This window comes from Neovison vison, chromosome 5, assembly GCF_020171115.1.
Source record: "Neovison vison isolate M4711 chromosome 5, ASM_NN_V1, whole genome shotgun sequence".
Lineage (NCBI taxonomy): Eukaryota > Metazoa > Chordata > Mammalia > Carnivora > Mustelidae > Neogale > Neogale vison.
In genome coordinates this window covers 33,514,232-33,540,437 of record NC_058095.1, presented here as the reverse complement: position 1 = coordinate 33,540,437, position 26,206 = coordinate 33,514,232, and the positions used below count along the sequence as shown (strand labels likewise).

At 52.3% G+C, this 26,206-nt stretch overlaps 1 protein-coding gene across 2 annotated transcripts; it reads left to right on the top strand.

Moving 5' to 3' along the window:
- Window positions 1-882: 882 nt before the first annotated feature.
- Window positions 883-26,206, top strand: MMP28 (matrix metallopeptidase 28). Of its 2 annotated transcripts, XM_044248425.1 has the most exons (8): window positions 883-1,218; window positions 14,332-14,411; window positions 14,566-14,753; window positions 20,079-20,303; window positions 22,296-22,541; window positions 23,800-23,949; window positions 24,253-24,420; window positions 25,208-26,206. In XM_044248425.1, the coding sequence occupies exons 1-8, from the start codon at window positions 1,108-1,110 to the stop codon at window positions 25,600-25,602; spliced, it is 1,563 nt and encodes a 520-aa protein (XP_044104360.1). In that variant the 5' UTR covers window positions 883-1,107; the 3' UTR covers window positions 25,603-26,206. The 2 variants fall into 2 exon arrangements, with proteins under 2 accessions (XP_044104360.1, XP_044104361.1); XM_044248426.1 differs by lacking the exon at window positions 23,800-23,949.

Below are 26,206 nucleotides of genomic sequence, written 5' to 3'. Positions count from 1 at the left end.
CTCGCAGTGACGAAGGCAGATAATGAAAACTGTCGACTTCTGCTCAGGGCGAGTTTAGAGAAGGCTCTCAGGCAAATAGTCTCATTCCACCTTCTCTGAAGGCTGCGGAATGCATAAAGACAAGCACTTTACCCTCAGTTTCTCGTTTAATCTCTATGCAACTCTGGGAACTAAGTATCATTTGCTCTCATTTTACTGATGAGGAACCAGAGCTCCAAGTAGTTAAATCCTTTGCCACAAGTCACAAAGCGGCAGCCTACCACTTATGCATACCGCACGAAGTGGGGTACAGTGCTCACTTACATTATTCTCTCATTAAATGCTCCCTACAACCATATGATATTGGTATTCTTATTATCGACATTTACTGGTGAGAAAAATACTTTCAGAGAGGGTGCGTGACTTGCCTAAGACCACACAGCCAGCAAGTAATGGAGGTAGGAATCACAGGGCTAGCAAAGAAGCAGATCTGGAACTGAAACCCCATTCTTCTGGACCCAACCCAGGGGTCCTTCTCTCATAGCCAGGGGACTCGACCCCTGCCAGTCTGGCTAAAATAATGTGACCCTCGGGCAGGTCAGGACGCTCCAAGATCGATGTCTTAGGTAGTTACAGTCTCCGCGAGACCCTTCTTCCCAGCCCTCCCCGGAGAGATCCGGATCAGCTGGAGGTGGCTGGCAAGAGAACCGGTGGGCAGGGCGGCGGTGGGCATCGGGCCAGGCTGTGGAGCCTGCGGAAGAGGCTCCGGGACCGCGGTGCGTTCCAGCGGCGGGGCGGAGTGGGTGGGGCCGGCATTCGGCCCCCGCCCCTCCTCCCTCCCTTCCTCCCTTGCCCTCCGGGTCCCGGGGCCGACGATCCGCAGGCAGGCACTGCCGAGGCTGCACCACTTCGGGCCGGCTCCCGGCGACGCCCTCAGAGGGGCGGCCCTGCGCTTGGAGCCCAAGCACCCGCGAGCCACCCCACGCCCCCGGGCGTTCCCACTCCGCCGGGAGGGGCGGCGCAGAGCCAGGGCACCCAGGGAGTCCCGGGCGCCGCTAACCGCCTTGAGCAGTTTTGCGCGCGGGGGCTCCCCACGCGCCCGCGCCCGGCTGCAGGAGCGGCGGCGAGATGGCGGCGCGTGTCGGCCTCCTGCTGCGCGCCCTGCCGCTACTGCTGTGGGGCGGCCTGGACGCCCAGCTCTCCGAGCGCGGAGGCCAGGAGCTGCGCAGGGAGGCGGAGGTAAAGGATGCGTGTCGGGCGGAGAGGGGGCCGCGTGCTAGAGACCCTCCAGAACTTTGCAGTCGGGCCACTGGGCCGTCTCATCGGAGCCGGCAATCTGCGTTACCTTCTCCCTGTCCGCACACAAAGAGCCTAGGGAGCGTTCTCCCCCGTGCCAGAGCTGGGACCACACAGGCGCCGGGATCTGCATTGATTTTTCCGGACGGGGCGGGGAGTGGGGAGGGGGCGACAAGATGGGACAGGCGGGCAACGGCTGAGAGAGAGACAGCCCCTGCACCCGTTTTTGGCGCAATCTACTGTCTCTCACCGCTTAGGCTGCGGAGACTTGGCAGTTCATTCATCGGATGCCCCGAGCCTTTCCGGAGGCTGCGGAGCCCCCTAGATGGGTGAGGTGGAGCGGATACCGCTGACTGGCCGGGACACAGGAGACGGCACTGGGCTGGGGCTGCCACTGCCCAGCTTGAGCTAGGCGGCATCGAAGCTCGGCACTAGTTTCTTAACCTGTAAAATGGGTAAGAGTATTAGAGTTCCAAGAACTCCTTCTAAGGAGCTTTGGAACAGTGCTTCTGGACTGAACTTGAGAAAGGGGGCAGGGAGTGGTGGCGAAACTTAAACACTTCTCATTTCATTGTCCTGCTCGGGACTCACCTGCTTGTTGTAGGTTTCACAGGAGCTCTTCGGAGGCAGGGACGGGGATCTACTTGGGGTATCTATTTTCCAGATAGAGGTGATTGTAATACATGAGTATCACTTCTTTCTTCCCCCAAAGAAGCATCTCTGTGTTGTTATCTATTCTCAAGATTAGGACTGGGGTCTCCACTATTTTTTTTTTAAGATTTTATTTATTTATTTGACAGAGAGACAGAGATCACAAGTAGGCAGAGAGGCAGGTGGGGTGGGGGGGTGGGGAAGCAGGCTCCCTGCTGAGCAGAGAGCCCGTTGGGGGGCTCAACCCCAGGACCCTGGGATCATGACCTGAGCCTAAGGCAGAAGCTTTAACCCACTGAGTCACTCAGGCACCCTGGGGTCTCCACTATTTTAAGGAGTTCTAAATTCCTGAGCCTGGCACTCTGCTCTGAGACTCTTGCTCCCTAAGTGTCTCATTCTTGCTCTAAAACTGCCAGTCCAGGGGCGCCTGGGTGGCTCAATTGTTAAGCATCTGCCTTTGGCTCAGGTCATGATTCCAGCGTCCTGGGATGGAGCCCCACATCTGGCTCCCCGCTCAGCGGGAGACCTGCTTCTCCCTCTCCCACTCCCCCGCTTGTATTCCCTTTCTTGATGTCTCTCTCTCTGTGTCAAATAAATAAATAAAATCTTTAAAAAATTAATAAAACTGCCAGTCCAGAGCTTCTCAGTACCCTCCTATTCCCGTTCCCTAGAAGTTGGCATGCTGAATCTAAGAAACCTCCAGAATGAAGAAGCCCTTATGGAATGGCTCTTCCTTCCAGCAGCCAGCTCCTATCACTGTTCTGGAATATTTGGAAATGACCCTGTTTCAACAATGGGGGCCACCTCCTCCGCTTCCAAGCATGGTCTCTTGTTTTGACTCTCTGCTTTCACACACTTGGGAGTCACTCTGTTTCACTGAATTTAGAATCTTACAACATCAAGTGCACAGTCCTCATGGCCCCAGGAGAAGGCTTCCTTCTACCAAGCCAAGTCCTATTAAGAATACCGTCCCACCTCCCCCCCAAGTCCGGGTCCCAGGCAATCCTTGGCAGGAGAACAGAGACAATCTCTCTGCCGCCCATGCCTGTGGTGGCCCCAGATGGAGAGAATTTTATATTGGGGTGTGCTTGGGAAGCATAATACTAAGCAGATTGAGTCTCTTGCAGTCTTTTTAACACAATTGGGGGATGGGGATTTTTAGCTCTAAGAACAAGAAATATAAACTTGAAATGTTTATGTGTCTCTATATGCCTATGCATGTACATATATATGTATACATATGCAATTCGGTGGTGTTAGTGTGTCTATATGCGCTTCTGTAAATGGTCAGTTGCATGAGTTTCGGTCTCAGACAGACGTGTGTGCAAACCATCAGTGAATCATTTAATCTCTCTGAACCTTGGGTTTCTTCTCTGTACAATGGAGGTTAACAATGCCTACTTCATAAGACTGCTGTGTGGTTTCATTGAGATAACGTGCGTAAAATGCTTAGCACAGTGCCTAGTACATAGCAAACAGTCAAAAGGAAGCTGCTCTCAATATTCTTGTTATTGTTATTATCTTTATCATTATTTTAGAGAACAGAGCTTCAGACTTAAGTCCCGGCTTGGTCGGGGCACCTGGGTGGCTCAGTGGGTTACGCGTCTGACTTCAGCTCAGGTCGTGATCTCAGGATCTTGGGATCAAGCCCCACTCAGTGGGGAGTCTGCTTGTCCCTCTGCCCATTTCCCCACTCATGCTCACTTGCTCTGTCTCTCAAATAAATACATAAAAATCTGTAAAAAAATAAAATAAAATGAAGTACTGGTTCAGTGACTAGCTCTCCAAGAACAATAACACAGGACAAAATATGTACGGCAACTATTTTCAGCATCGGACAACAGTCAGCACAGAGCTATCATTCCTAAGAGATGGTGTTGCAGTTACTATGACAACATTATAAATCACCCCAGAACTTAGTGAAGTAAAACAAACATGTATTATGTTCATAGATACTGTGGATCAGAATTTCAAACAGGGCACATGAGGGCAGCTTGTCTCTGCTCTACAAAGTTGGGGGATGGAGTCATCACAAGGCTCTTTACTCACCTCTAGCTGTCAGCTGGGGGCCACCGTTCTCTCCTGGGGGCGTCCCCACATGGCTTCTCCAGGTGGGCTAGTTTGGGCCCAGACATGGTCGTTGGGTCTCCAGGATGAGTGTTCCGAAAGAGAGAGAGAGAGTGAGAGCGAGGACAAGCATGACTTCATGACTGAGTTGACGAAGTTCATAGCATCCCTTCTGCTGTTCCCCACAGGCTGGAGCAAGTCACACACTCCAGGTCAAGGGGAGGGAACATAGACCCCACTGTTGGTGGCAGGGACGCTGAAGTCACTGTAAAAAGAGCATGGGAATGGAGGTGTCACTGTGGTCTTTTGGGGAAGTACAACCATCCGCAGAAGGAAACCACACAAAGTGAGCCCCATGATCACCCCGGCTCTTTGCTTGGGTCTAATGCCCTGACGGGGGTGCAGAGAGCTAGACCCCAAGCAAACCACAGCACTCCTGCTGAGCTCATGGGCAAAGTGCAGAGTTCAGGACAGAGAAAGAAAGACTTCACAAAAACCAGCTGTGTGATCTTAAACTAGTACCCTCCTGCAGGCGACAGTTTCCTCCTCTGTAAAGTAAGAGTCAAGCTTCTTCAGGGACTCTCTTTGCGCTAACATTCTTTGGCTTTGGTATGTTTGTATGCCGGCACCTGTGTGTGCGTGTGTGTGTTTCATCTGCCTGCGTGTCGGTGTCTGTCTGTCTGTCTGTATGTGTCTGTGTTCCGAGGTCTCTGTGTGCCCTGTGTGCCTGTTCCCTGTGCCCTGTGTGCCTGCCTGCCAGTGTGTGTCCCTTGTATGCATACAAAACAATAAAGTTGAGGGTTTTCCAAAGTGGGCTTTGCCTGGGAGGAGACAGACCACTTATAAAGCTGCATTATGAACGAGTTCATTGTTGCCCACTTGGGAAAACTAGGGCTGCTCACGACGCTAGTGGGGAGGAAGGGCCTCCACTGCTGAGTTGCAAGATTGAGAGTTAACGCTGACCTCATCACCTTGGCCCCCCTCCCATTCGCAATCAGGCCCTATCCTGTACTTGGGTGACACGGACTGTCCCTGGGGAGCTACCTACTGTGTTTCCCCTGGACCCTCTTTAAACACCAGGGGATATGTCAGGACCTACCTTCCATTCGGTGGTCTAAGCAGATCTGCACAGCTCCTCCCAGTACGCCAGCACAGCAAGGAGCTGGCTAGTTCGTCTCTCCAGGGAAACACTGCAGCTTCTGTGGAGTAACCACCCCCAGATGCAGTGTCTGTTTCTCACACCCAGAGCCATTCATTTGACTTTTTGTGAGTCAGAACCCCAGAAGCCCGGGTGTGGAAGCTGTTCCCAAGAGCTGAGCGGAGGAGTGACTCATGGGTGCAGAGTGAATAGAAGTGCTGAAGAGGCTCTGGAGGGTCCCAGAGGACCACGAGCTGGTGGAAAAGCAGTTGTCAAACTAGTTGTAAAACCAAAGGATCTGGCAAAAGCTGGGTGGGGAAGCATGACCACAGTGGGGAGATGGGTGGACAGCTCTCCCTAAATCCAGCCTTTAGGGCATGATTTTGTGCCCTACATGTAGCCCTGCAAGTGTAGTGAGGACCATGGGTCCGCACAGTACGAATATTTGGCCTGAGAAAAAAGTACAAGAGCAGTCTGGATGGAGACTGGCCAGCTAATCTTTTCCAACTTCCTTAAGGACAAAAAATGAAAGGAGTGGGGATAAGAGGTTATCCAGGCTACACCCACACAGAACTTTGTGAATATGAGACTAGGAACAAGAGAAAGGAGGAGAAGATAAAGGGAATGAGACCGAGGGAAAGGGAGGCATTTGCTCTCAATTAAAAGGGAAGGGTCCCAGCTGGTCCCACTGCCCCTAGACCTTCAGTAGAACCCAAGAGCCAGAGAGCAAAAGGAACAGGCATAAGCCTCATTGCATACCTGTGGTTTGTCAGAGGTATGGGGTGTGATGGGAGATGTGATCCCAGCCTCTACTGAAAGCCAGAGCCCACCACCGAAGCAGCTTCTTTCCTCTGCTCTGGCCCTGGTCCTGCTTACCGAGGAGACAGAAGGAGTTCAGCTAGAAACAACCCCAGTTTTACCTTTTTCTCATTTGAGCATCCAGTAGGGAGAGCCATCTGGCCCCTGTGCCTCCAGTTGTAAATCCTCTGAGTTACTTGTTTGAATGTGAAATAAGACGTGTCCCGGGATAAGCATCAGAGGATCTGAACTCAAGGACTGGTTCTGTTGGTCCCCTGAAAGCCTTTAGCAAGACTCTGCTTTCTCCCCTGAGACTTACTTTTCTCATCTTTAACATGGGATTAGCAATGCCTGTCCTGCCTATGTTTATGCAAGGAGATTGGGAAGGTCAAAGGTGTAGAACTCTTAAAAACTCTATACTAGTCAAGGACTTGTCATGTTCCTGATTGCCAGAAAAATATTTTTATATATAGAACATGCCAAAGCAGAACGCCAGCTATCATCCCTTGCATCTTGACTTGGCTAATAGCTCTCAAGACGTATTGAATGACAAAGACAAGCACGTAGAGTCACTATGAAAAGACTAAAATAATAATGAAGTGTAACATGAGATGGAATAAGTCATAGGTAGAGCAACATGATTTCCGCACGATCTTGCCTTTTTGCAATTTAAAAATTCTTGGTCTCAGGGCGCCTGGGTGTCTCAGTAGGATATGCACCCGACTCTTGCTTTCAGTTCAGGTCATAATCTTGGGGTGGGGAGATCAAACCCCATGTCGGCCCCCGTGCTCGGCTCATCAGGGGGTCTGCTGGAGATTTCCTCTCTTGGTTTTGCTCCTGCAGTTCTTTGATTATGAAGGGTGTCACAGTCATTCTGCAGACATAAAACTGAGACCTGCCCTTCCTAGACTTACCTAACAAGCTTCCTTTCCAGCAGTAAAGCTCTGTGACTATAGTGGGAAAACAACATTTTTAATGGGACAACTGTCATAAAGCTTTCCCAGAGCATCTTGTCTTCTTACTGGATTTTCACGACACTCCTGTGAGAAAGCTAAAACATTCTTACCTGTATGTCACACTTTGAGGCACAGAGAGGTTAAGCAACTTTGCCATAGCTCACACAGCTAATCAGTTGCAGAAGCAAGGCTATGATAATAGATGAAGCTGGAGTATATTTTAGCTCTCATCCAACCTTCTCATTTTATAGAAGAAGAAATGGAGGCCCAGGTGTGCCTGAGTGGTTCAGTTGGTTAAGCATCTGCTTTCGGCTCAGATCATGATCTCTGGGTCCTGGGATGGAGCCCCGTGTCATCAGGCTCCCTGCTCAATGGGGAGTCTGCTTCTCCTTCTCTCTTTGACCCTCCCCTCGCTCATGCTCACTCTCTCTCTCAAATAAATAAAACATAAAAAAAAAAAAAAAGAAAGAAAGTAAGTAAGTAAAGAAATAAACAGAAGCCCAGAGAGGAACAGAACTTGCCTAAAGACAGACACTTCTTAGTAGCACAGGAATAAAACTCAAGACACAGCCCAGGGCTCTTGCCCTGCAGCCCAGTGACTCAGAGTTCTTGACTTGGGCCTCAATTTATTTTGCTACACCTCATTGCTACAATGGCCAGAAATTTCCCCATTCCTTGGGCACTGAGTGGGCTGGGCTCTACATACCCTCCCATGGCAAGTCAGGACGGATGCGGGACCAGAACCTCAAGGGTTCTGATTCCACTCAGCTTTCTGGGTCCCAGGAAGAACCGTTTTCATTTTACTCAGACACCACCGCCACTCCCAGGACTTTTCAGAGGCGACTCCCCAGGGAAGTCGCCCCAGCCCTGACCAAGTGGGTGAGGCAGGTTGTCACAAGCTTTTAGGCCTGAGTAGGGTGAATCACAGAAGGGCACGGTCCTGCAGCTTCCTCTCCACTCAGCTTAAGCCTTAGCCTCCCCAGGAGAGAGGATGGGAGGAGAACGGGGCAAAGAGAAAAGCCTGTGTTTGGAACTGCAAGGCAGAGGGGAGCAGCCAGGATACAGCCTCCATGCAGAGGGACGGGGGTGACCCCAGGGAGAGCTCAGGGGGTCCCTAAGAGAATATAAGACAAGCCCTAGGGAAGCTCCAGCCTGGAAGGGAAATGACCCTCCAAGGCAATAGTAGTCGAGCTGGAATGAGAACGGGAGCTCCCCGTCCTCGTCCTGTGTCTCTTTCTGGGACCCCTTCACCATGCTGTCACCTGCCCCCCCCCCCGCTCTTTCTCCCATGCAGACAGGCCATTTCTGTCACCTTTGCAGAGGAAAACGGAGGCTTGGCAGATGGGCTTATAGAGAGGGTTAGGGACAGCTGCAGGAGCAGAGCGTGTCTCGACCATGCCTCCCCCTCAGCCCGCGATGGGGCTCGGCCTTCACCCAACAGAACTTTAGAGCACGCAGCCCTGAGGATATGAAGGCCGCCCTTCCTACATGTAATTTTAAAATGTTTATATTAAAAATATGAATGTTCGTATTAAAAATAATATAAATGGGGATGCCTGGGTGGCTCAGTTGGTTGGACGACTGCCTTCGGCTCAGGTCATGATCCGGGAGTCTCGGGATCGGGTCCCGCATCAGGCTCCCAGCTCCATGGGGAGTCTGCTTCTCCCTCTGACCTTCTCCTCGCTCATGCTCTCTCTCACTGTCTCTCTCTCCAATAAATAAATAAAATCTTTTAAAAAAATAATATAAATGAAAGGGAATCCTTAAGTTCTGGTAATTGCTATTGTAATACTTGACTGAGGGGCACCAGGTTGGTCCAGTGGTTAAGGGTCTGCCCTCAGCTCAGGTCATGATCCCGTGGTCCTGGGATGGAGTCCTGCATCAGACTCCCTGCTCAGTGGGGACTCTGCTTGTCCCTCTTCCTCTGCCCCTCACTCCCCTCCACCTTGTGCGCTCTCTCTCTCTCTCTCTCTCAAGTGACTAAATAAGATCTTTTTTTTTTTTCTTTAATATTTATGGGACACCTGCGTGGCTCAGTTGGTTAAGCATCTGCCTTCAGCGCAGGTTATGATCCCAGGGTCCTGGGATTGAGGAGTCCCGCCACTGGGCTCCTTGCTCAGCGGGGGAGTCTGCTTCTCCCTCTGCCTGCTGTTCCCTTTGCTTGTGTGCTCTCTCTCTCTCTCTGACAAATAAATAAATCTTTTTAAAAAAGATTTTATTTATTTGACACAGAGAGACACAGCGAGAGAGGGAACACAAGCAGGAGTGGGAGAGGGAGAAGCAGGCTCCCCGCTGAGCAGGAAGCCCAATGTGGGGCTCAATCCCAGGACCCCAAGATCATGACCTGAGCCGAAGTCAGATGCTCAATGACTGAGCCACCCAGGCGCCCCTCAAATGCATAAGTAAAATCTTAAAAAAAAAATACTTAAGTGCTTTTATGGAAATACAAAATGTCAAGTTCTTGAAATTAATTTTTCTCGTTCTTGGCCTGGTCTCGTGCTCACACTCTCACACTGCCTCCTGGGAATTCAGCTCTACCTTTGCAACCCCCAGGGTGCCAGAGACCAGTCAGGAAGAGAGGCCCAGGACTTCCCCTCTGATAGACCCCTCAAAAAAGCCTCCACCCTCATCCTGCCCTCCAGGCCACCTTGCCTGCCAAAGTACCAGGCACGGCAGCCCAGCCAGGAAACAGGAGACGCCGCTAGTCAATATCCCCTCCCTTCTGCTCTGTCCAAGGCTTCATAGTTCCAGAATCAGAGCCAACTTTCTGATAAGGGATGGGTGGGTTTGGGGGGAGGAGCACAGGGAGTGCCAGCCTGTTAGCCTGTGACCCACTCTCTCCTAAGTCACTCAGCAAATCCGCTTCAAAGGGGACACTGATTGTCCGACTTCCTTCCGAAAGCCACTCTACCCATCCTCACCAAGGGAAGGGGAGGAGGCAAGAAGAGAATCAGGCACTTGGCTGGGGCGGGACAAGTCTAAGGTAGAGCTGATGGGGAACAGAGCTGTGACGGCCTGGTTCTGAGCAGTTCCCATCTTACTGGGACAACCAGACGGGTTGTCTTCCGAAAGTCTTAATTTTTCTACTAAGGTAAATCAACTAGGTCAGCTGTTTATGGAATATTTACTAAGTATGCTAGATAGGCATTGCTTTATTTAATCCTCCTGAGAATTGGGACACCTGGGTGGCTCAGCCTGTTAAGCATCTGCCTTTGGCTCAGTTCATGATTGCAGGGTCTTGGGATTGAGTCCTGCATCAGGCTCCTTGCTTAGCAGGGAGCCTGCTTCTCCTTCTGCCTGCTGCTCCCTCTGCTTGTTCTCTGACAAACAAATAAGTAAAATCTTTAAAAATACAATAAAATCCTTTGGAGAATCCTGTGGGTTTATTCTTGTTTTCCCATTGCGGGTAAGGAAACAGAAGAAGAAGAAAAAGAAGCAGCAGCATCAGAGATGCTAAGTGATTTGTCCCTGGCCACCCAGAGTAAGGGTTGGGAACAGATTCTTGATTCCAAGCCCGGTGGCTATTCCATGATGCCACGCTATTTTGGGCAATAAATGGTTTTCCAGATTAAGCCACTAGAACTCCTTTAATCCATTATGCCTCCCCCAATAGTGCAAATTTGGAAAGGGAGAAAAAGAAAATAATACTGACATACGAATAAATTAGTGTAGAAAAATAACGAAATGGACTTGGGAAATGTTCCCTTGTCTAGAACAAGGGTTCCTTGTGGAAAGTGACTTTATTGAGAAGTGGGTGTGGAGGTCGCTGATGGCGGATATAATGAAATTCACAAAGCCCAAGCTGGATATTTGCAAAGGTTTAGGAGCTTGCCCATCCTGGCTTTTCGTGTCTGGTTTTGTTCTCAATTTGCACCTTCTCCTTAAGGAAGCAGCCGTGATTGGAGCCGATTCAAGAAACTCAGCAAAGGAAAGTAAGAGAACAAGGAAGACAGAAAATGATTTCCCCATAGGTAACACAGCCAGGAGGGCTAACCATGGAGAGACGATGTGTGTCTGTATAAGAATTAAACAGCCGAGGTGACGTTTCTTTTCATCCATCCATCCATGAGGCTTTCTCAGGGACATGGGCAAGCAGGGAGCCAAGCACATTGTTTCCCTGAAGGGCAGGGCTGGTGAGAGGTAAGGATGATGAGTCCCACACTTCTCACCAATGGCCTCCACACACATGGTTGCAGAGAGACCAGCTTCTAGGTGTGGAAGGGCAGGCGGGGCGAAAAGGCATTTGGGCCATGAGATGTTCTCTAGGCACACTAACTTCCTGGGGGGGGAGGTCACATCCGGGTCCACTGCCATCACATGATGGAAGGTTCTGGCTTCTCCCTTGAGCTCTGGGATCATACAACTAATGCCGGTTGACATCAGAGTGTGTATCTTATTTTTAATCCACCCCCTTCTGCCCCTCCTCTGTTTTCTTTACATGGTCTCTAGCTTCACCCTCCAAGGCAAACATAAGCCGTCCCGGATTACTCTCTTTCTGTCAGCCCTCACAGTCAGGCCACCTGATCAGGACTAAAGGAAGGTTCCCATTCCCTACCATGGGTGGCAGTTCTGCCTCTCTCCCTGCGGCTTCATCATATGTCCTGCTTCTTCACATTCACTGCGCTCTACCCTTCCTCGGTTCCTGAGAGCCCTCACCCTGGTTCCTAGCTCGGGGCTCTGTGCCTGATGCTCCTCCACCTGCAACAGCCTTTCCCACCTCGCTGCAAGCCAGCACTTCTCATTCTTCACGACTCACATTAACGATCATCTTTTCCTAGGGTCCTTCCCTGACCTCCCTGATAGAAAAGCTCTCTTTAAATTATTCTCAGTTGGGACGCCTGGCTGGCTCAGTGAGTTAAAGCCTCTGCCTTCGGCTCAGGTCATGATCCCAGAGTCCTGGGATTGAGCCCCGCATCAGGCTCTCTGCTCAGCAGGGAGCCTGCTTCCCCTTCTCTCTCTCTCTGCCTGCCTCTCTGCCTACTTGTGATCTCTCTCTGTCAAATAAATAAATAAAATCTTAAAAAAAATTATTCTCAATCACATCACCCAATTTCTTTTCTTTATAGCACCCAAACTGCCTCCTTTGCTTGAGGTCCATATTTCTACCATCTGTCTCTATCCACAAGGCTCGTTGGTCATTGTACCTGACGGTGCACATTTGTACATTGTATAAATTCACAAATGAGTGACTGAAAAGAGGAAGTTGCAAGTTGTTGTTTTTTTTTAAGATTATTTATTTATTTAATTGACAGAGAGAGAGAGAGATGACAAATAGGCAGAGAGGTAGGTAGGGGGTGGGGGAAGCAGGCTCCCCCCACCCCAGCAGAAAGCCTGGTGCGGGGCTAGATCCCAGGACCCTGAGATCATGACCTGAGCCGAAAGCAGAGGCTTTAACCCACTGAGCCACCCAGGCGCCCCAAGTTGCAAGTTTCTAATTCAAAAATTACTTTTCTTATTTTTAAAATATTTGTTTATTTTTAAGTAATCTCTACCCCCAACGTGCAGCTCAAACTCACAACTGTGAGATCAAGAGCCACATGCTCCTCAACTGAGCCAGCTGTCCCCCAAAACTGCCTTAACACTATTTTTTAAAGATTTTATCATTTTATTTATTTATTTATTATATATTATAGTATATTATATTTATATTAAATAAATATTTGTTTATTTGTCAGTGTGAGAGCCCAAGCAGAGGGAAAGGCAGGCAAAGGGAGAAGCAGGCTCTGCACTAAGCAAGAATCCTGGTGCGGGACCCGATCCCAGGACCCTGGGATCATGACCTGAGCCAAATGCAGATGCTTAACCACCTGAGCCACCCCGGTGTCCCAACATTATTTTATTTTTTTAAGATTTTATTTATTTATTTATTTGACAGAGAGAGAGAGATCACAAGTAGGCAGAGAGAGGGGGAAGCAGGCTCTCTGCTGAGCAGAGAGCCCAATGCAGGGCTCGATCCCAGGGTCATGAGATCACGATCTGAGCCAGAGGCAGAGGCTCAGACCACTAAGCCATTCAGGGTGCCCCTCAACACTTTTTTTTTTTTTAAATCTGAGACAGAATGAGAGAGAGAGAGAGTGCGCATGCACAAGCGGGGCAGAGGGGCAGAGGGACAGGGATAAGCAGACTCCCTGCTTAGAGGGAACATGACAGGGCTCAATCCAGGACCCTGAGATCATGGCCTGAGATGAACGCAGACACCTAACCAACTGAGTCACCCAAGTGCCCCCCCATAAACACCTTTTTTTTTTTTTTAAAGATTTTATTTATTTATTTGACAGAGATCACAAGTAGGCAGAGAAGCAGGCAGAGAGAGAGGAGGAAGCAGGCTCCCGGCTGAGCAGAGAGCCCGATGCGGGGCTCGATCCAGGACCCTGAGATCATGACCTGAGCTGAAGGCAGAGGCTTTAACCCACTGAGCCACCCAGGTGCCCCCATAAACAACTTTTCTAAGGAGACGAGTTTTTATACAAACCATAGAGTTGAGGGCAGGTGCATCTGTCATTCCTAGGGCCTTACATGTGTCTGCATTTGGGGGTAGGTGAATTGTTTAGGAAGAAGCCAGAATAGAGAGAAAATTAATTTCCAAGCCAGGCATGGGAGAGCCTGCAGGTGACTGGCCCAACTTCTGATCAATACAGGGCACCCCCCTAGACGGGTGAGATGTTTCAGGAGCAGAGCTGAGCGCACATTTATACTTATAAAACTGCTCCGTCTGGAGCCCCTCCCCAGTGACAGGCCCTGTGTTAAGTGCCTTGTACACTCTATTGTGATCAAGCCTCATCAAGAAAACCTGTATGTTATGTACTGTTTCTTTTTTTTTTTTTAAAGATTTTATTTATTTATTTGACAGAGAGAGATCACAAGCAGGCAGAGAGGCAGGCAGAGAGAGAGAGGAGGAAGCAGGCTCCCTGCTGAGCAGAGAGCCCAACGCGGAGCTCAATCCCAGGACCCGGAGATCATGACCTGAGCCGAAGGCAGCGGCTTAACCCACTGAGCCACCCAGGCGCCCCTGTTATGTACTGTTTCTAAGCCCCTTTTACAGTTAAAAAACCTGCCGTTTAGAGAAATAGTTTTGCTAACTGGGATTTAAACCTAGGCCGGCTTGTGATTCCAGAGCCCCTAACTCTGCTCGTCCAGCCTGCCTCTCCAGATCCCTGATTGTGCTGGGAAATACTCTGGGGAGGGATAGCTCGGTCAGTTTGAGAATTAAGGAAGCTAAAGTTTGGACCCATTGAGTGACTTGCCCAAGACCATCAAGCTAGTCAGCGGTGGGCTGGAACGGAGTCTATGTCCTTCTGGCTTTGGTCCCAGGACTCCTTCTCCTAGAGCTCATAGACCTCATTGGGACTGGGCCTGATCATGTGCCACCGACCCTCGAACCTCGGAGACCAAGGGAGGGAAGAGGATGCCACACTGTGGGAAAACTGACACTCCTCTCCCCGCCAGGCATTCCTGGAGAAGTACGGATATCTCAATGAGCAGGTCCCCAAAGACCTCACCGCGGCAAGATTCAGCAACGCCATCAGGTATGTGGGGATTTGGGGGTGCCAGAGGGTCACACTCCATTGCTTCCTCCCCTCCCCCCTCTGCCAGTCTCCTGCTGTCTCCTGGGAAGCTCCTTGCCCTCATCCCCACCCCCACCCTCCCACTGTGCTCCTTTATCTCAATTCCTCCTGACAGGAAGTTCCAGTGGGTATCTCAGCTGCCCATCAGCGGCGCGCTAGACCCTGCCACCCTGCGCCAGATGATGCGGCCCCGCTGTGGGGTGGCAGACACAGACAGTCAGGCGGCCTGGACTGAGAGGGTTAGTGCCCTGTTCGCCGGACGCCGGGCCAAAATGAGGCGTAAGAAACGCTTTGCAAAGCAAGGTGAGCCCTGTTGAAATCTAGCTAAGCTGGGATTCCCGAGGCCTAGAAGTCCCACGGCCAGAGGAAAAACCAGCCCAGCCTGGGACTGGGCTTCGTCAGTATCCTCTTCCCTAGGACAGGAGAGGGGAGAGCAGCGGGTGAACAGGACCGGTCAAGTGGAGGGCCATGTTTGGGAACACAGACATTTATTTTTTTTTTTTTCCAATTTATTTATTTTCAGAAAAACAGTATTCATTATTTTTTCACCACACCAAGTGCTCCATGCAAGCTGTGCCCTCTATAATACCCACCACCTGGTACCCCAACCTCCCACCCCCCCGCCACTTCAAACCCCTCAGACTGTTTTTCAGAGTCCATAGTCTCTGGGAACACAGACATTTAAATCAGAATTTTACAGACATGGATGAATTTTCATTATGCCGATGTTTCCTGGGACAAGCCCCATCGAGCCCCCTTCATTCCTGGGTCAGTTGGTTACGCTGTGAACTGTTGCCAGCATTTTGCCTTGTGTTTTCCCAAAGTTGTTCTCGTCGGGATTTATTCTTTTTTCGTAAGAGTGATTCAACAAAAAGATGTGATTTACCAGTCAGTTTTATTTTGTCTATAGCATGCTTTGAGCAGCCTTACTGGAATAGAATTCACATGCCATAAAGTAACCCATTGGAAGGGTACAAGTCAGTGGTTTTTAGTATATTTGCAGAATTGTGCAACCATTACCATAATCCAATTCTAGAACGTGTTCATCACCTCCAAAAGAAACCCCATGTTCTCTAGCGGTCACTCCCTTCCCTTTCCCCTCTCCCTTCCCCCTCCCCTTCTTATTGCCCCCTCCCCCAGCCCCTGACAACCACCCACCTGCTTTCTGTTTCTGTGGATTTGCCTATTAGAGACATCACTGCTCATTGTATACATCGGGGTTTCTGCCATTGTGATTCTCCTTTTGTAGTTTTTGTTTTATCTTTCCTTCACCTCCTCTTCCTTTTGTCCTGATTCAGTCTTCTAGGATCAAATGTTACGGACCTAAGATTTATGAAGTTCTGATTCTTCTCTCAATTCTTCATCACCATCAAGTTTTCCCGTGTGTGATTTTTTTTTTTTTAAGATTTCACCTATTTACTTGACAGACAGAGATCACCAGTAGGCAGAGAGGCAGGCAGAGAGAGAGAGAGGAGAAAGCAGGCTCCCCGCCGAGCAGAGAGCCCGATGCGGGGCTTGATCCCAGGACCCTGAGATCACCACCCGAGCCGAAGGCAGAGGCTTCAACCCACTGAGCCACCCAGGCGCCCCCCTGTGTGTGATTTTAACATCTTCTTTGTACTAAGTCTAATTTTCTCTGACTGATTTCTACAGTTTTTAGGATTTCTAACAAGATGGGGCTGTCGAGTCAGGTTTTCATCTGTAACCAAGTTTACTACCAGCACTTTGGGCCATTGCCTCTTAAATTGCCTTAGCTGCTTGCACCAACAATATCCCTTGTGAACAGAACACAAGGTTCATAGGTCGTTTTTATTTCTTTGCTGATCCAGAAGGAAGCTGTGGGCCATTCCCCTCAGCTCTTGGAGGATAGCAGTAATGGGGTCTGGATGCTGGGGTCCAGAAGTCCTTGATATCCACATGTTCTGCATCCCACCGTGTTTCTGAACCGCAGAGCTAGAAGAAAGTCGTAGCATGAGCTGGGACAGCATTCCAGGAGCTGGGGCTCTGGGCTCGGCAGTGTGTCATGCTCCATTTCCTCATCTAAGACATAGGCCCTTTCTGGTTGCAAAGTAGAAATGGGCCCAGATCAGCAAGGGGAAGGGGCTGGCAGTGGAAGGTGGAGCGGCCCCATACACAGCCTCAGCAGTGGCATTTCCCAGCTACAGGCGGTCTCCCAGAGAGTTGGGATGCTGCCTCCCCGGCCATCCAGGCACAGCTTGAGCATCCTAGATCCTTCCTTCTGGCAGCATCTTCTCCTGCCTTCTCCAGGGAGTTACTGATGGAACCCACTTGGCGCTGTTCAATTTGGAGCATCCATTTGGAACAGAGATTCCAGCAAAGGCATCTTTGGTAGCTTTGCCCAACCAGCCTGGCCCCATGTCACTGTCTGACCGTGACCCCTAGTTCAGACAGCAGTGGCTCAGGTTAGATGGAGACTTTCCCCTCTTGTTCATAACCTGAACCACAGCAGCTTGACTTCTTTTACCCCGAGTGAGAAGACCTTCCCCTAGAAAGGAGCTGTATGCTTGGCAGGCACTGAACGCTTCCTATGCCTTCCTTTGGAGAATGTGTTTAATAACAGTTGACCCTTCCTGAGCGTCTATGATATGCCAAGTGCGGCTCTAAATGGGGTAAGCCACGTCATCCCATAACAACTCTAGGAGATAAGGACCATCATTATCCTCATTTTACAGAGAGGCAAACTAAGGGGACAAAGGGCTGAGGAAATTTCCCCAGAACCACAGAGCCAGAGTGTGGCCAAGCCTTCTCATCCCTGGGAGACCTGAGTGAGATGCCGCATGTGAGAAACCCCAGAACACGGGTGGGTGCCGTAAAAATGATGTGGCTTTCTAGGCCAGTGACTGTCTACTCTGTGGACGAATGCTCTCCTGACAATGTCGGGTTCCAGGGTAGGGTTGCCGGATAAAATATAAGACATCCAGGTAAATCTGGATGTCAGATGAGCAGCAAATCATTGCTTTGTGCTCACTTTTATACAAAAACATTTATCTAATATTCAAATGTAACCAGGTATTCCATGTTTTTATTTGCTCAGTCTGGCAGTCTCATTCCAGGTATGCCTGCAGGGGAGATTTTTAATCCCCCTCAGTCCCCCATGGAGCTGGGGTGCGCTGGGGGAGGGTCCCGGGGTGGAAAAGGAAGGAGACAGGAGGGGGCATTTACCCAGCACCCACCACGTGCCTGGCAGCTGCATGCTGCTAGTTCATTTGCCTTCTTGTTTCACCACAAGTAAGTCTTACCAACCACACTTGGCAAATAAGGAAACCAAGGTTTGGAGAGATTCCATAATTTGCTCTGTAAGCTCGCGAGTAGAAGTGCTGGGATTCCAACCAGACTTCTTTCCACAGTATCCGTTGCCTTTTGGGAGTCAGGACTCCAGGGTCCTCCCCAAAGCAAGGTGTCTAGGTCTCCACTCCTCCCCACGTCCTTTTCCTTCCCTCTGGATTTTGGGGCAAGGGCATGGGGGGTGCACTGCCAGGTGCTTCTGTGGCCTAGGGTCATTGCAGAATCCAGCCTCGCCTGGGTCAGGGTTCAGAATGGGGCCCCAGGTGGCCGGCCTGCTCTGTAAGGACCTACCTCAGGAAGAAGACAGAGAGAGGCCTCAGGCTGCTGGTGGGGGTAGGTAGTGGGTGAAGGGGGGGGGGTCTTCCTTTTTGGCAGGCATACTAATAACCCCTCCCAAGGAAAAATTTTCCATTTTCTCTCAGTCATGTACCCATATGCCCTCCCTGCCCTCCTCCAGAGACATGCATGCAGGCACACACACATGTTCACAGAGGACTTGTATCCTGCAAGCTGTCACCTTACCTAGCTAGAGTGAGAGAACTGCCCACCCTCTCCCTTTTTTGTTGGCCGAGTGAAGCCCCCCTCTGAGGCAAAGAGGCAGAAGGAGCTTTCTCACACTTCTGGGGTCTTGAAGGTGGGCGGGGAGGGTCTGGGAGTCAGTCAGCCCCAGCAGGGTGTGGAAGTGCCCAGCGGCAGCCAGTCCAGAGCCCTCCGAGTCACCTCTGGATCCCAGGCCTTCCCTCTGCCTTCCTTGTCTCCCTCCCTTCCTAAGAATCCTTCCCTCTTCCCTCCCTGAGGGTTGGTCACTGGCTGGGAGAGGTTGGATGACTGCCAGGCCAAACAGGCCTGGGAAGGCAGCATTGCCTTGAATGGAGCTTGGCTCAGGGTGGGAGAAAAGACATTCCCTTCCCCCACTTCCACGGGGGATAGGGGAGGGAAAGGGCACTCAGCTCCTCAGCTCTTGACCACCCTCCCTCCCATCTGGAGAATTTCAGCTCAAGCAGAGCCCCTGCTTTTCAGGCAAATGTCTAAGTCTTGAGTCTTAACAAATGTGTCTGTGTGGTGTAGTGGAAGGCTCACTAGGTCAGATGTCGGGGCCTGAGCTCAGGGCCTAGCTCGGCTACTCACTCACTCTGTGACCCTGGGCAGGTCCCTTCCCCTCGTCTCAACTTCCCCACAACAGAGCAGAAAGGTTGGAGAAGGAGGGGGCCAGCCTTCCATGACTTCAGCCCTCCCCGCCTTGGTTTAGGCAAGGACTTCCCAGAGGCAAAAGGGCAGGTGGTCTGAACCTCCGATTTTTCCTCCAGGGAGAGAGAGGGCTGTGCCCACTGGCCTAGCCTGCCTATTTGTCACCCATACCTCAGGAATTGTGATCCAGTTGGGAAACTGAGACCCCAAAAACCACATGATAGCTTTGCAGCCCCTGGCTCTGAGCTGTGAGTGTTTTAGCTGGGGTCACAATCTCAGCCCCTGAGCTTTGCAAGGCTCAGAAATAGCCCATGAAAAACTCGGGATCTGGACTTTCTAAGCACCCTGGTCCTGGGTGTGCTGTGGGCTGCAGGGGGACTCAGTAGACATGAGGCTTGGGCAAGAGGCCAGCGTCTTAGGTCCAAGGGAGGAACTGCAGTTCTGGGCAAAGGCATAGAGGCTCATAACTAAGTGGAGATGGAAAAATTTCTCTCCAGTCTCAGTGAGTGACAAAACACACCCTGTGTTCTGATTTGTTTACACCTTGGAGCTCTCCAGAATCCCTGAGGAAGTGAGGGGGAGGGCTAGGGGTCAGGGAAAGACCTCTAATAAACGGGTCTTGGTAGCTGGTGGGCAGCAGGCCTGCAGCACTGGAACGGGAGGGGCAGGCGGGTGTGAGAGGTGGAGGGGAGGAAGGGGTGAGAGGGGGTCACAGCTGTGGCCCTGCCGGCCCCATCTCTCCTCCACCCCCTGACACAGCAGCCAGGGGTAGGGATTTGCTGCCACCAAGACATGCAGAACGGTTTTCAGGTTCAGCCGAGGCTGTGAGAAAGAAGACCTGGACCAGAGATTCCTTAGGTTGGGGGCTTTTCCTGGGCAGAGGTCACATATCCCCTAGGGACCTCCCCAGGCCAAGCCACTAGACTGGGGACTCTCTGGGACCAAGGCAGTCCTGTCGGCTCAAGAGCAGTGTCTCCCTAGCCAGATGGGCTCTTCCCAGGACAAGGGCTGTGTCTTTCCCCTTCAAATCCAGGACTCCCTGGAGGAGAGCCAACGCCGCCTCATATGGGTCCCTGGGGACCAGCCCCGGGCTCCGCAGGTAGGTGTGACTGACATGGCCTCTCCGGCCTGCAGGCAGCAAGTGGTACAAGCAGCTCCTCTCCTACCGCCTGGTGAACTGGCCACAGCACCTCCCGGAACCGGCAGTTCGCGGGGCCGTGCGTGCCGCCTTTCAACTGTGGAGCAACGTCTCAGCGCTGCAGTTCTGGGAGGCTCCAGCCACAGTCCCCGCTGACATTCGCCTCACCTTCTTCCAAGGGGACCACAACGATGGGCTGGGCAATGCCTTTGATGGCCCAGGTGCTGACACAGAGCCTCTCTCTCCCATGGCAGGAGGGGAACCCAGCTGGGAGATGCAGTCTGGGGAGGGCAATGGGGCCTTTGCTTTCCCTTCAGCCTTGGTCAAGCTGGATCCCCCTTCAAAGCACCCTCAGTCTCCTCCCCTGTAGAATGGGAGCAATGGTTTCTGCCCAATTATGTGGCACGTGACTGAAGGGATGGCAAGATGAGGTTCTGCATGGAGAGTGCTTTGCAAATTCCAGAGTATTTTCTGGGAGAAGCTTCTGAGGTGCCATCACCCGTCCTCTGCTTCTAGACAGACCGGTGCCTCCCCTGTTCTCCAAAAGTGGATGTTCTCACGACCACCACCCTACAAACATCCAGAGGCCACCACTACCCCACTCTTGCCCTCCCCAAACCCACTACCACAGTCACTGCCACAGGGTAAGAGGCGTTCTGTCCCTTACCCACCACAGAAGTGCTTTGCATTCCCACAACCCAGCCAATTCTTCTGTTTGTCCCCAACCTAAAAGGCTTATGGCAGCAATTTAACCTGCTCTCCTCCCATTCTGCCCAACACAGGCCTTTAGAACCTGACTGCAGGCTACTTGTGCATCACCCTCCCACCCCACCAGCCCCCTCTGTGCCCTAACGAGGAAAGGAGCCCTGATTGGGCCCCTTCACTCCAGGGAATGTGGGCCCTCACCGCCCTCACGCTGCTCTGCTTTGCATCAGGCCCACTCCCAGCAAAGTCCATGTCCAGGTCCTGTTGCTGGGACCGGGGATAGGACTGGCAGAAATCTAAGCTTTTCACAAATCCACACGTAACATATATGTGCTCCTGTGTGTAACTCCCATCAGCCCTGAGATCTACATGAAATGTTCATGCCTGTGCCCCGCTGGAGTCTGGCAGCTAAGACCACACCGGACTGGGAGAAAGCTCTCCGATCTGGGGCAGGTGCTTTGTCTTTTCTGAGTTGAGGTCAAGTCCTCTCTCTCTGAAACCTGCCATCTGTCTCCCCGGATTATTGTGAGGTGTGAACCGAAAGGGCTAACACTGCTTCGACAGCTCGAGGCATGTTCAAAACAGGAGGCATGTATTCCTCCTACACTCACACAGCCCCAGCCCTGGCGACTTCTCACCCCAGGCAACTCTCCTCTAACAGCAGTCAATCCCCTTTGGCCTGGGCTCCAAGAAGGCAATGCAGGAAGTGCCCTCTGCAGGCTTCTAGGCCAACACCCTGCCCTTTGCTGACTGTGGCCCCTGCAAAAAGTGAATTGTGACGTGTGAGGGCCTTCGAATTGCATAGCTGATAAGCCCCCCGGGGCATGCCACAAGCTCCAACATCACTGATCCTGTCTGTTCCTTCCCTCTGCTCACTCCTACTAGAGCGAGGAGGTAGAGACCCACAGAGGGGCCCCACAGAGGAAGGCAAGAACACAAAAATGTGCTTTTTATTAAAGACTATATATACCCATAAACATACCCAGCACCCAGATCAAGAATCGACATTACCAACATTCAGAGGGCCCCATCGTGCCCACCTCTGGGATAACCACTATACCTATTCTAGATCTTTGTGAAAATACTTTCCGTGTAGCATTCCTCATGGAATACTTAGGCACTAAGTATTATGTGTAATCTACTCGTATAGAGACTCACTCCTCTGTAATCCCCAGAGCAACCCCGTGAGGAAGAAGCAGCTCATTATCATCATTCCCATTTCAGATCAGAGGGGGAGCGACTGGCCCAAGGTCACACAGCTAGTGAACAGGGAAACAGGGATGGAAACCCATGGGGTCTGTACACCACGCTGCCTCCCAGGCGTCCACACCCCACAGCCTAGTCTTCGGTTCAGGGCTGCCCACTTGAACCTCTGCCAGGTCTTGAGGAGGGAAATTGTGCAGCTGAAAATAACCACACCCACCCCTGGGGCTCCGCACGGGAAGGTGGGGACGTGGGGGGCGTGGCGGACGGTGGCGCCCCCACTGACCCCCCAGCGCCGCCTGCAGGGGGCGCCCTGGCGCACGCCTTCCTGCCCCGCCGGGGCGAAGCGCACTTCGACCGCGACGAGCGCTGGTCCCTGAGCCGCCGCCGCGGGCGCAACCTGTTCGTGGTGCTGGCGCACGAGATCGGCCACACGCTCGGCCTGCCGCACTCGCCTGCGCCGCGCGCGCTCATGGCGCCATACTACAAGAGGCTGGGCCGCGACGCGCTGCTCAGCTGGGACGACGTGCTTGCCGTGCAGGGCCTGTATGGTGAGCCCCCGCCCTGTCCACCGCCGGTCCCCCGTTCCAGCCCCGGGGCCCGCACGCCCGCGCGGCGAGCAGGAGCCCCCCGCCCCAAGCGCGGGAATCCGGCCTCCCCGTCACCGGTCCCTCGCGATCCTGAAGCCGCGGGCTCCCCTTACATCCAAAAAAGCCCCCCGTGCCTGGCCTCTCCATCCCAATCAGGTCCCACGCACCGCACTGCCTGGCGCTCCATTCCCCAGTCCTGCCCAGCCCCAGCCTCGGCCTCGGCAGTTCCTCTCCCATCGCTGCCCCATCACCCAGACCCAGTGTCCGGTCCCACCTCTTCCCCTCCCCCAGCCTACCCCTCCCTGACGCTGGTGCCCGCTTCCCTCCAAGCCTGGGCCTCTGTCTGGAGGTAGACCCAGCCGAGGTTACCCCCCACTACCCCGGCCCCTTTCAGAATGAACTGGCCAGGGCTGCCACCCAGCCAGCCACAGCTCAGAGTGCCCAGTGCGTCGGCAGGGCCAGAGCCCTGGGTTCAAGTCACCATGGGATTCCTGATAAGCAGTTGCTCTTAGGCCAAGCATTTCCCCTCTGAGAGCTCTCAGTTTTTCCTTCTGAGAAAGGGGATAATCATTGAGGCCCTGCTTACCTCACAGGGCTGTTGCGCTAGTAGGGGTACCAACTTCTCAGTGGCCTAAGAAACCGTCTGGATCAGCTGCTGTTTCTTGAGTGTATACTATCTGCCGGGCACTTAACACACTCATGAGGTATCTTTGTCCACAGATGGGGAGAACCGGGCTCAGAGAGGTTAGGTAACTTGTCTAAGGTCACACAGCTGAAAGTTGTAGACCACAATGCAGGACCTGGTGCCAAATTCCAAGCTTGTTGGACCCTGCCTCACTCTCATAAGTATAATGATGTAATTATTATGATTGCTCTAACTATTGCAGCCCAGACCCTGAACTCTGCCCTCATGCCATCTGTGTTGCCCAGGACTCAGGGAAGAGAGAACCTTCTGCTCTTCTTGTGCCTGACTCTTGGGTGGTCTGCCACTCCAGTTTTAGCTCAGTAGAGGCCTCTTTCCCACGCTGTTCAGTAGGAGAGAAGACTTTTGAGTTTAGTGCTATGGTTAATAACAACCAAGGAAACTTTTTTAAACTCCCCCACCCCCCTGCTTCTCAAACTAGATAACGATAGAAGGAACCAGAAGAGAGGTTTTGAGCCCTCCACACACGCCCCAACCAATGTGTGTTCTCTCCCTCTTCTCTCCTTCCCCATGAAGGGAAGCCCCAGGGGGGCTCCGTGGCCATCCAGCTCCCAGGAAAACTGTTCACTGACTTTGAGGCCTGGGACCCCCACAGACCACAGGGAAGGCGCCCCGAAATTCAGGGTCCTAAATATTGCCACTCTTCCTTTGATGCCATCACTGTAGGTAAGATGGTCCCACCTGTGCCTCACTGCCTTTTTCCTTCCTCCTCCACATCTCTAGGGGTCTCCAGAGCTGGAATACGAGGTGGGGTTAAGAATTAAAAAATCCAGAAATCCCAAGCCACAAGCATTCTGCAGGGGTAGCAAGCCAATGCCAAGCAAAACACTTGCTTCCTCCTGCATGCCTTCCCCAGCTGTGCTCACTACATCCTCTCTCATGAGTCTGGGAAGCTGGTTCTAGGAAAGCACCTTCCCGGGAAAGGTGGGGCGAGGCTGATGGTCACTCAACTCTCTTGTCTCCGGACAGATGGGCAACAGAGACTGTACATTTTTCAAGGAAGCCACTTCTGGGAGGTGTCCGCGGATGGCAATGTCTCAGAGCCACGCCCACTACAGGAAAAGTGGGCGGGGCTGCCCCCCCACATTGAGGCTGCTGCCGTATCATTGGACAGTGGAGACTTCTACTTCTTCAAAGGTACCAGCCTTGGGGCAGATGAGAAAATTGAGGCCTGGAGAAGGGAGGTGTTCTCTCCCAGGTCAAAAGAGGGGTGGGGTCCCGATTCCACTCTGAACCTGTGGCCCCAGGGAACTCTACCAGGAGGTTCCTTCAGTGATGGATTGCTGGGCATGGGTGTTGAGGTTGTCCCAGAGAGAGGGTGGGAGGGCCGCAGAGGAGGAGAGCAGAGGACCACTCCCGAGCTCTGCAATCCAACAGAAAAATCCTGCTTCCTTTGAATCCTGGCTGTGTGAGGTTGGGCCTGTCACTTGGATTTAAATTATCTCGAATGGGAAAAATAATCCAAGTGTGTTGGGGAAGGAGGATTAAAACATATCACAAGGAGTGTGCAGTATATTTGGGTAAATAGTTTCACTCATCCAACAAATATTGCCTTTTACGCATCAGACACAGTTGGGGGTGTTGGGATACAGTCGTGAAAAAAACAGAAATCCCTGCCCTCATAGAACTATCCGCAGAAACAGTGGTGACTGGCCTTCCCTGTGGTCCACTGCCCATTCAGGGAGATGCCCCCGCAGCGCTGTCTGCCCTCTGCTGACACCTGCTGGAAGTTGGCCACCACCGTCCCTCCTTAACTGGGTATAACGAAATTACTAGTACTGTGGGATCCATTTTGATGATCACAAGTACTGACCACGTTGGTCTCCAACATGAGGGGGAACACGGGTCTGGGGGGACATAGGTGAGGTGGAGGACCAAAGGGTGACAGCCACCAGCTCACCCTGGCTCTCCTGATGCCCTACAGGGAGCCGATGCTGGAGGTTCCGGGGCCCCAAGCCAGTGTGGGGTTCACCACAGCTGTGCAGGGCAGGGGGCCTGCCCCGCCACCCCGACGCCGCCCTCTTCTTCCCTCCTCTGGGCCGACTCGTCCTCTTCAAGGGTGCCCGTTACTACGTGCTGGCCCCAGACGGACTGCAGGTGGAGCCCTACTACCCCCGAGGCCTGCGGGACTGGGGTGGTGTCCCCGAGGAGGTCAGCGGTGCCCTGCCACGGCCGGACGGTTCAATCATCTTCTTCAGAGATGACCGCTACTGGCGCCTTGACCAGGCCAAACTACGGGTGACCACCTCGGGCCGCTGGGCCGCAGAGCTGCCCTGGATGGGCTGCTGGCATGCCAATTCGGGGGGCGCCCTCTTCTGATGCTCCCACCCCTTAGTGAATTGCTGGTGCCCTCATGGCCGTGTATCCTCTGCCCCAGGAGAAGGACCTGTCTTGGAAGCCTCCGAGCCTCCCTGCACAAGACCAGGCAGGAAAGTTGGCATTTGTGCCCTGGAGAATGGCTTTGTGCTCTTCAGACATCGATCTTTATGGGATCAATCCAAGGAGAAACCAGAAAGGGTCTCCAACGCTACAGCCCTTCCCCTGAAGGACTCTCCTCCCCAAGCCTTAGGGATTTTGTTTCTTCTGCTAAAGGTACACTTCTGTCTGGGAGGCAACAGCACTGGGCAGCTAGGGAGGGTGCAGAACTTGATGGAGAGGTTGGCAAGACTTCGCAAGACTGTCTCCTTCCTCTCAGGACCTCCTGGCTCAGTTTTTGGAGAATTGTGTCTTTTTAAATGAGAAGCCTCACCCCAGGAAACTTGGGTGGGTTGGGTGCAAGGATTTCCAACCTCAGAGTGCCTTGGGGGTAATAGTGGGAGGTCAGCACCCGGAGCAAGAGGGAGACTGATGCAGGCCTGCTGGGCGCCATTTGGGGGGGTGCTGAAATAAAGTGGAGCTCCCAGCTTGTGGGCCCCAAAGCAGG

What these genes read in the sequence shown, in the direction of transcription:
- MMP28 (XM_044248425.1), top strand. Translation starts at nt 1,108, where the DNA reads ATGGCGGCGCGTGTCGGCCTCCTGCTGCGCGCCCTGCCGCTACTGCTG. An exon ending in TGCCGTGCAGGGCCTGTATG is followed by an intron (nt 22,542 to 23,799) that starts GTGAGCCCCCGC and finishes TTCCCCATGAAG; the next exon opens with GGAAGCCCCAGGGGGGCTCC. An exon ending in AGACTTCTACTTCTTCAAAG is followed by an intron (nt 24,421 to 25,207) that starts GTACCAGCCTTG and finishes GATGCCCTACAG; the next exon opens with GGAGCCGATGCTGGAGGTTC.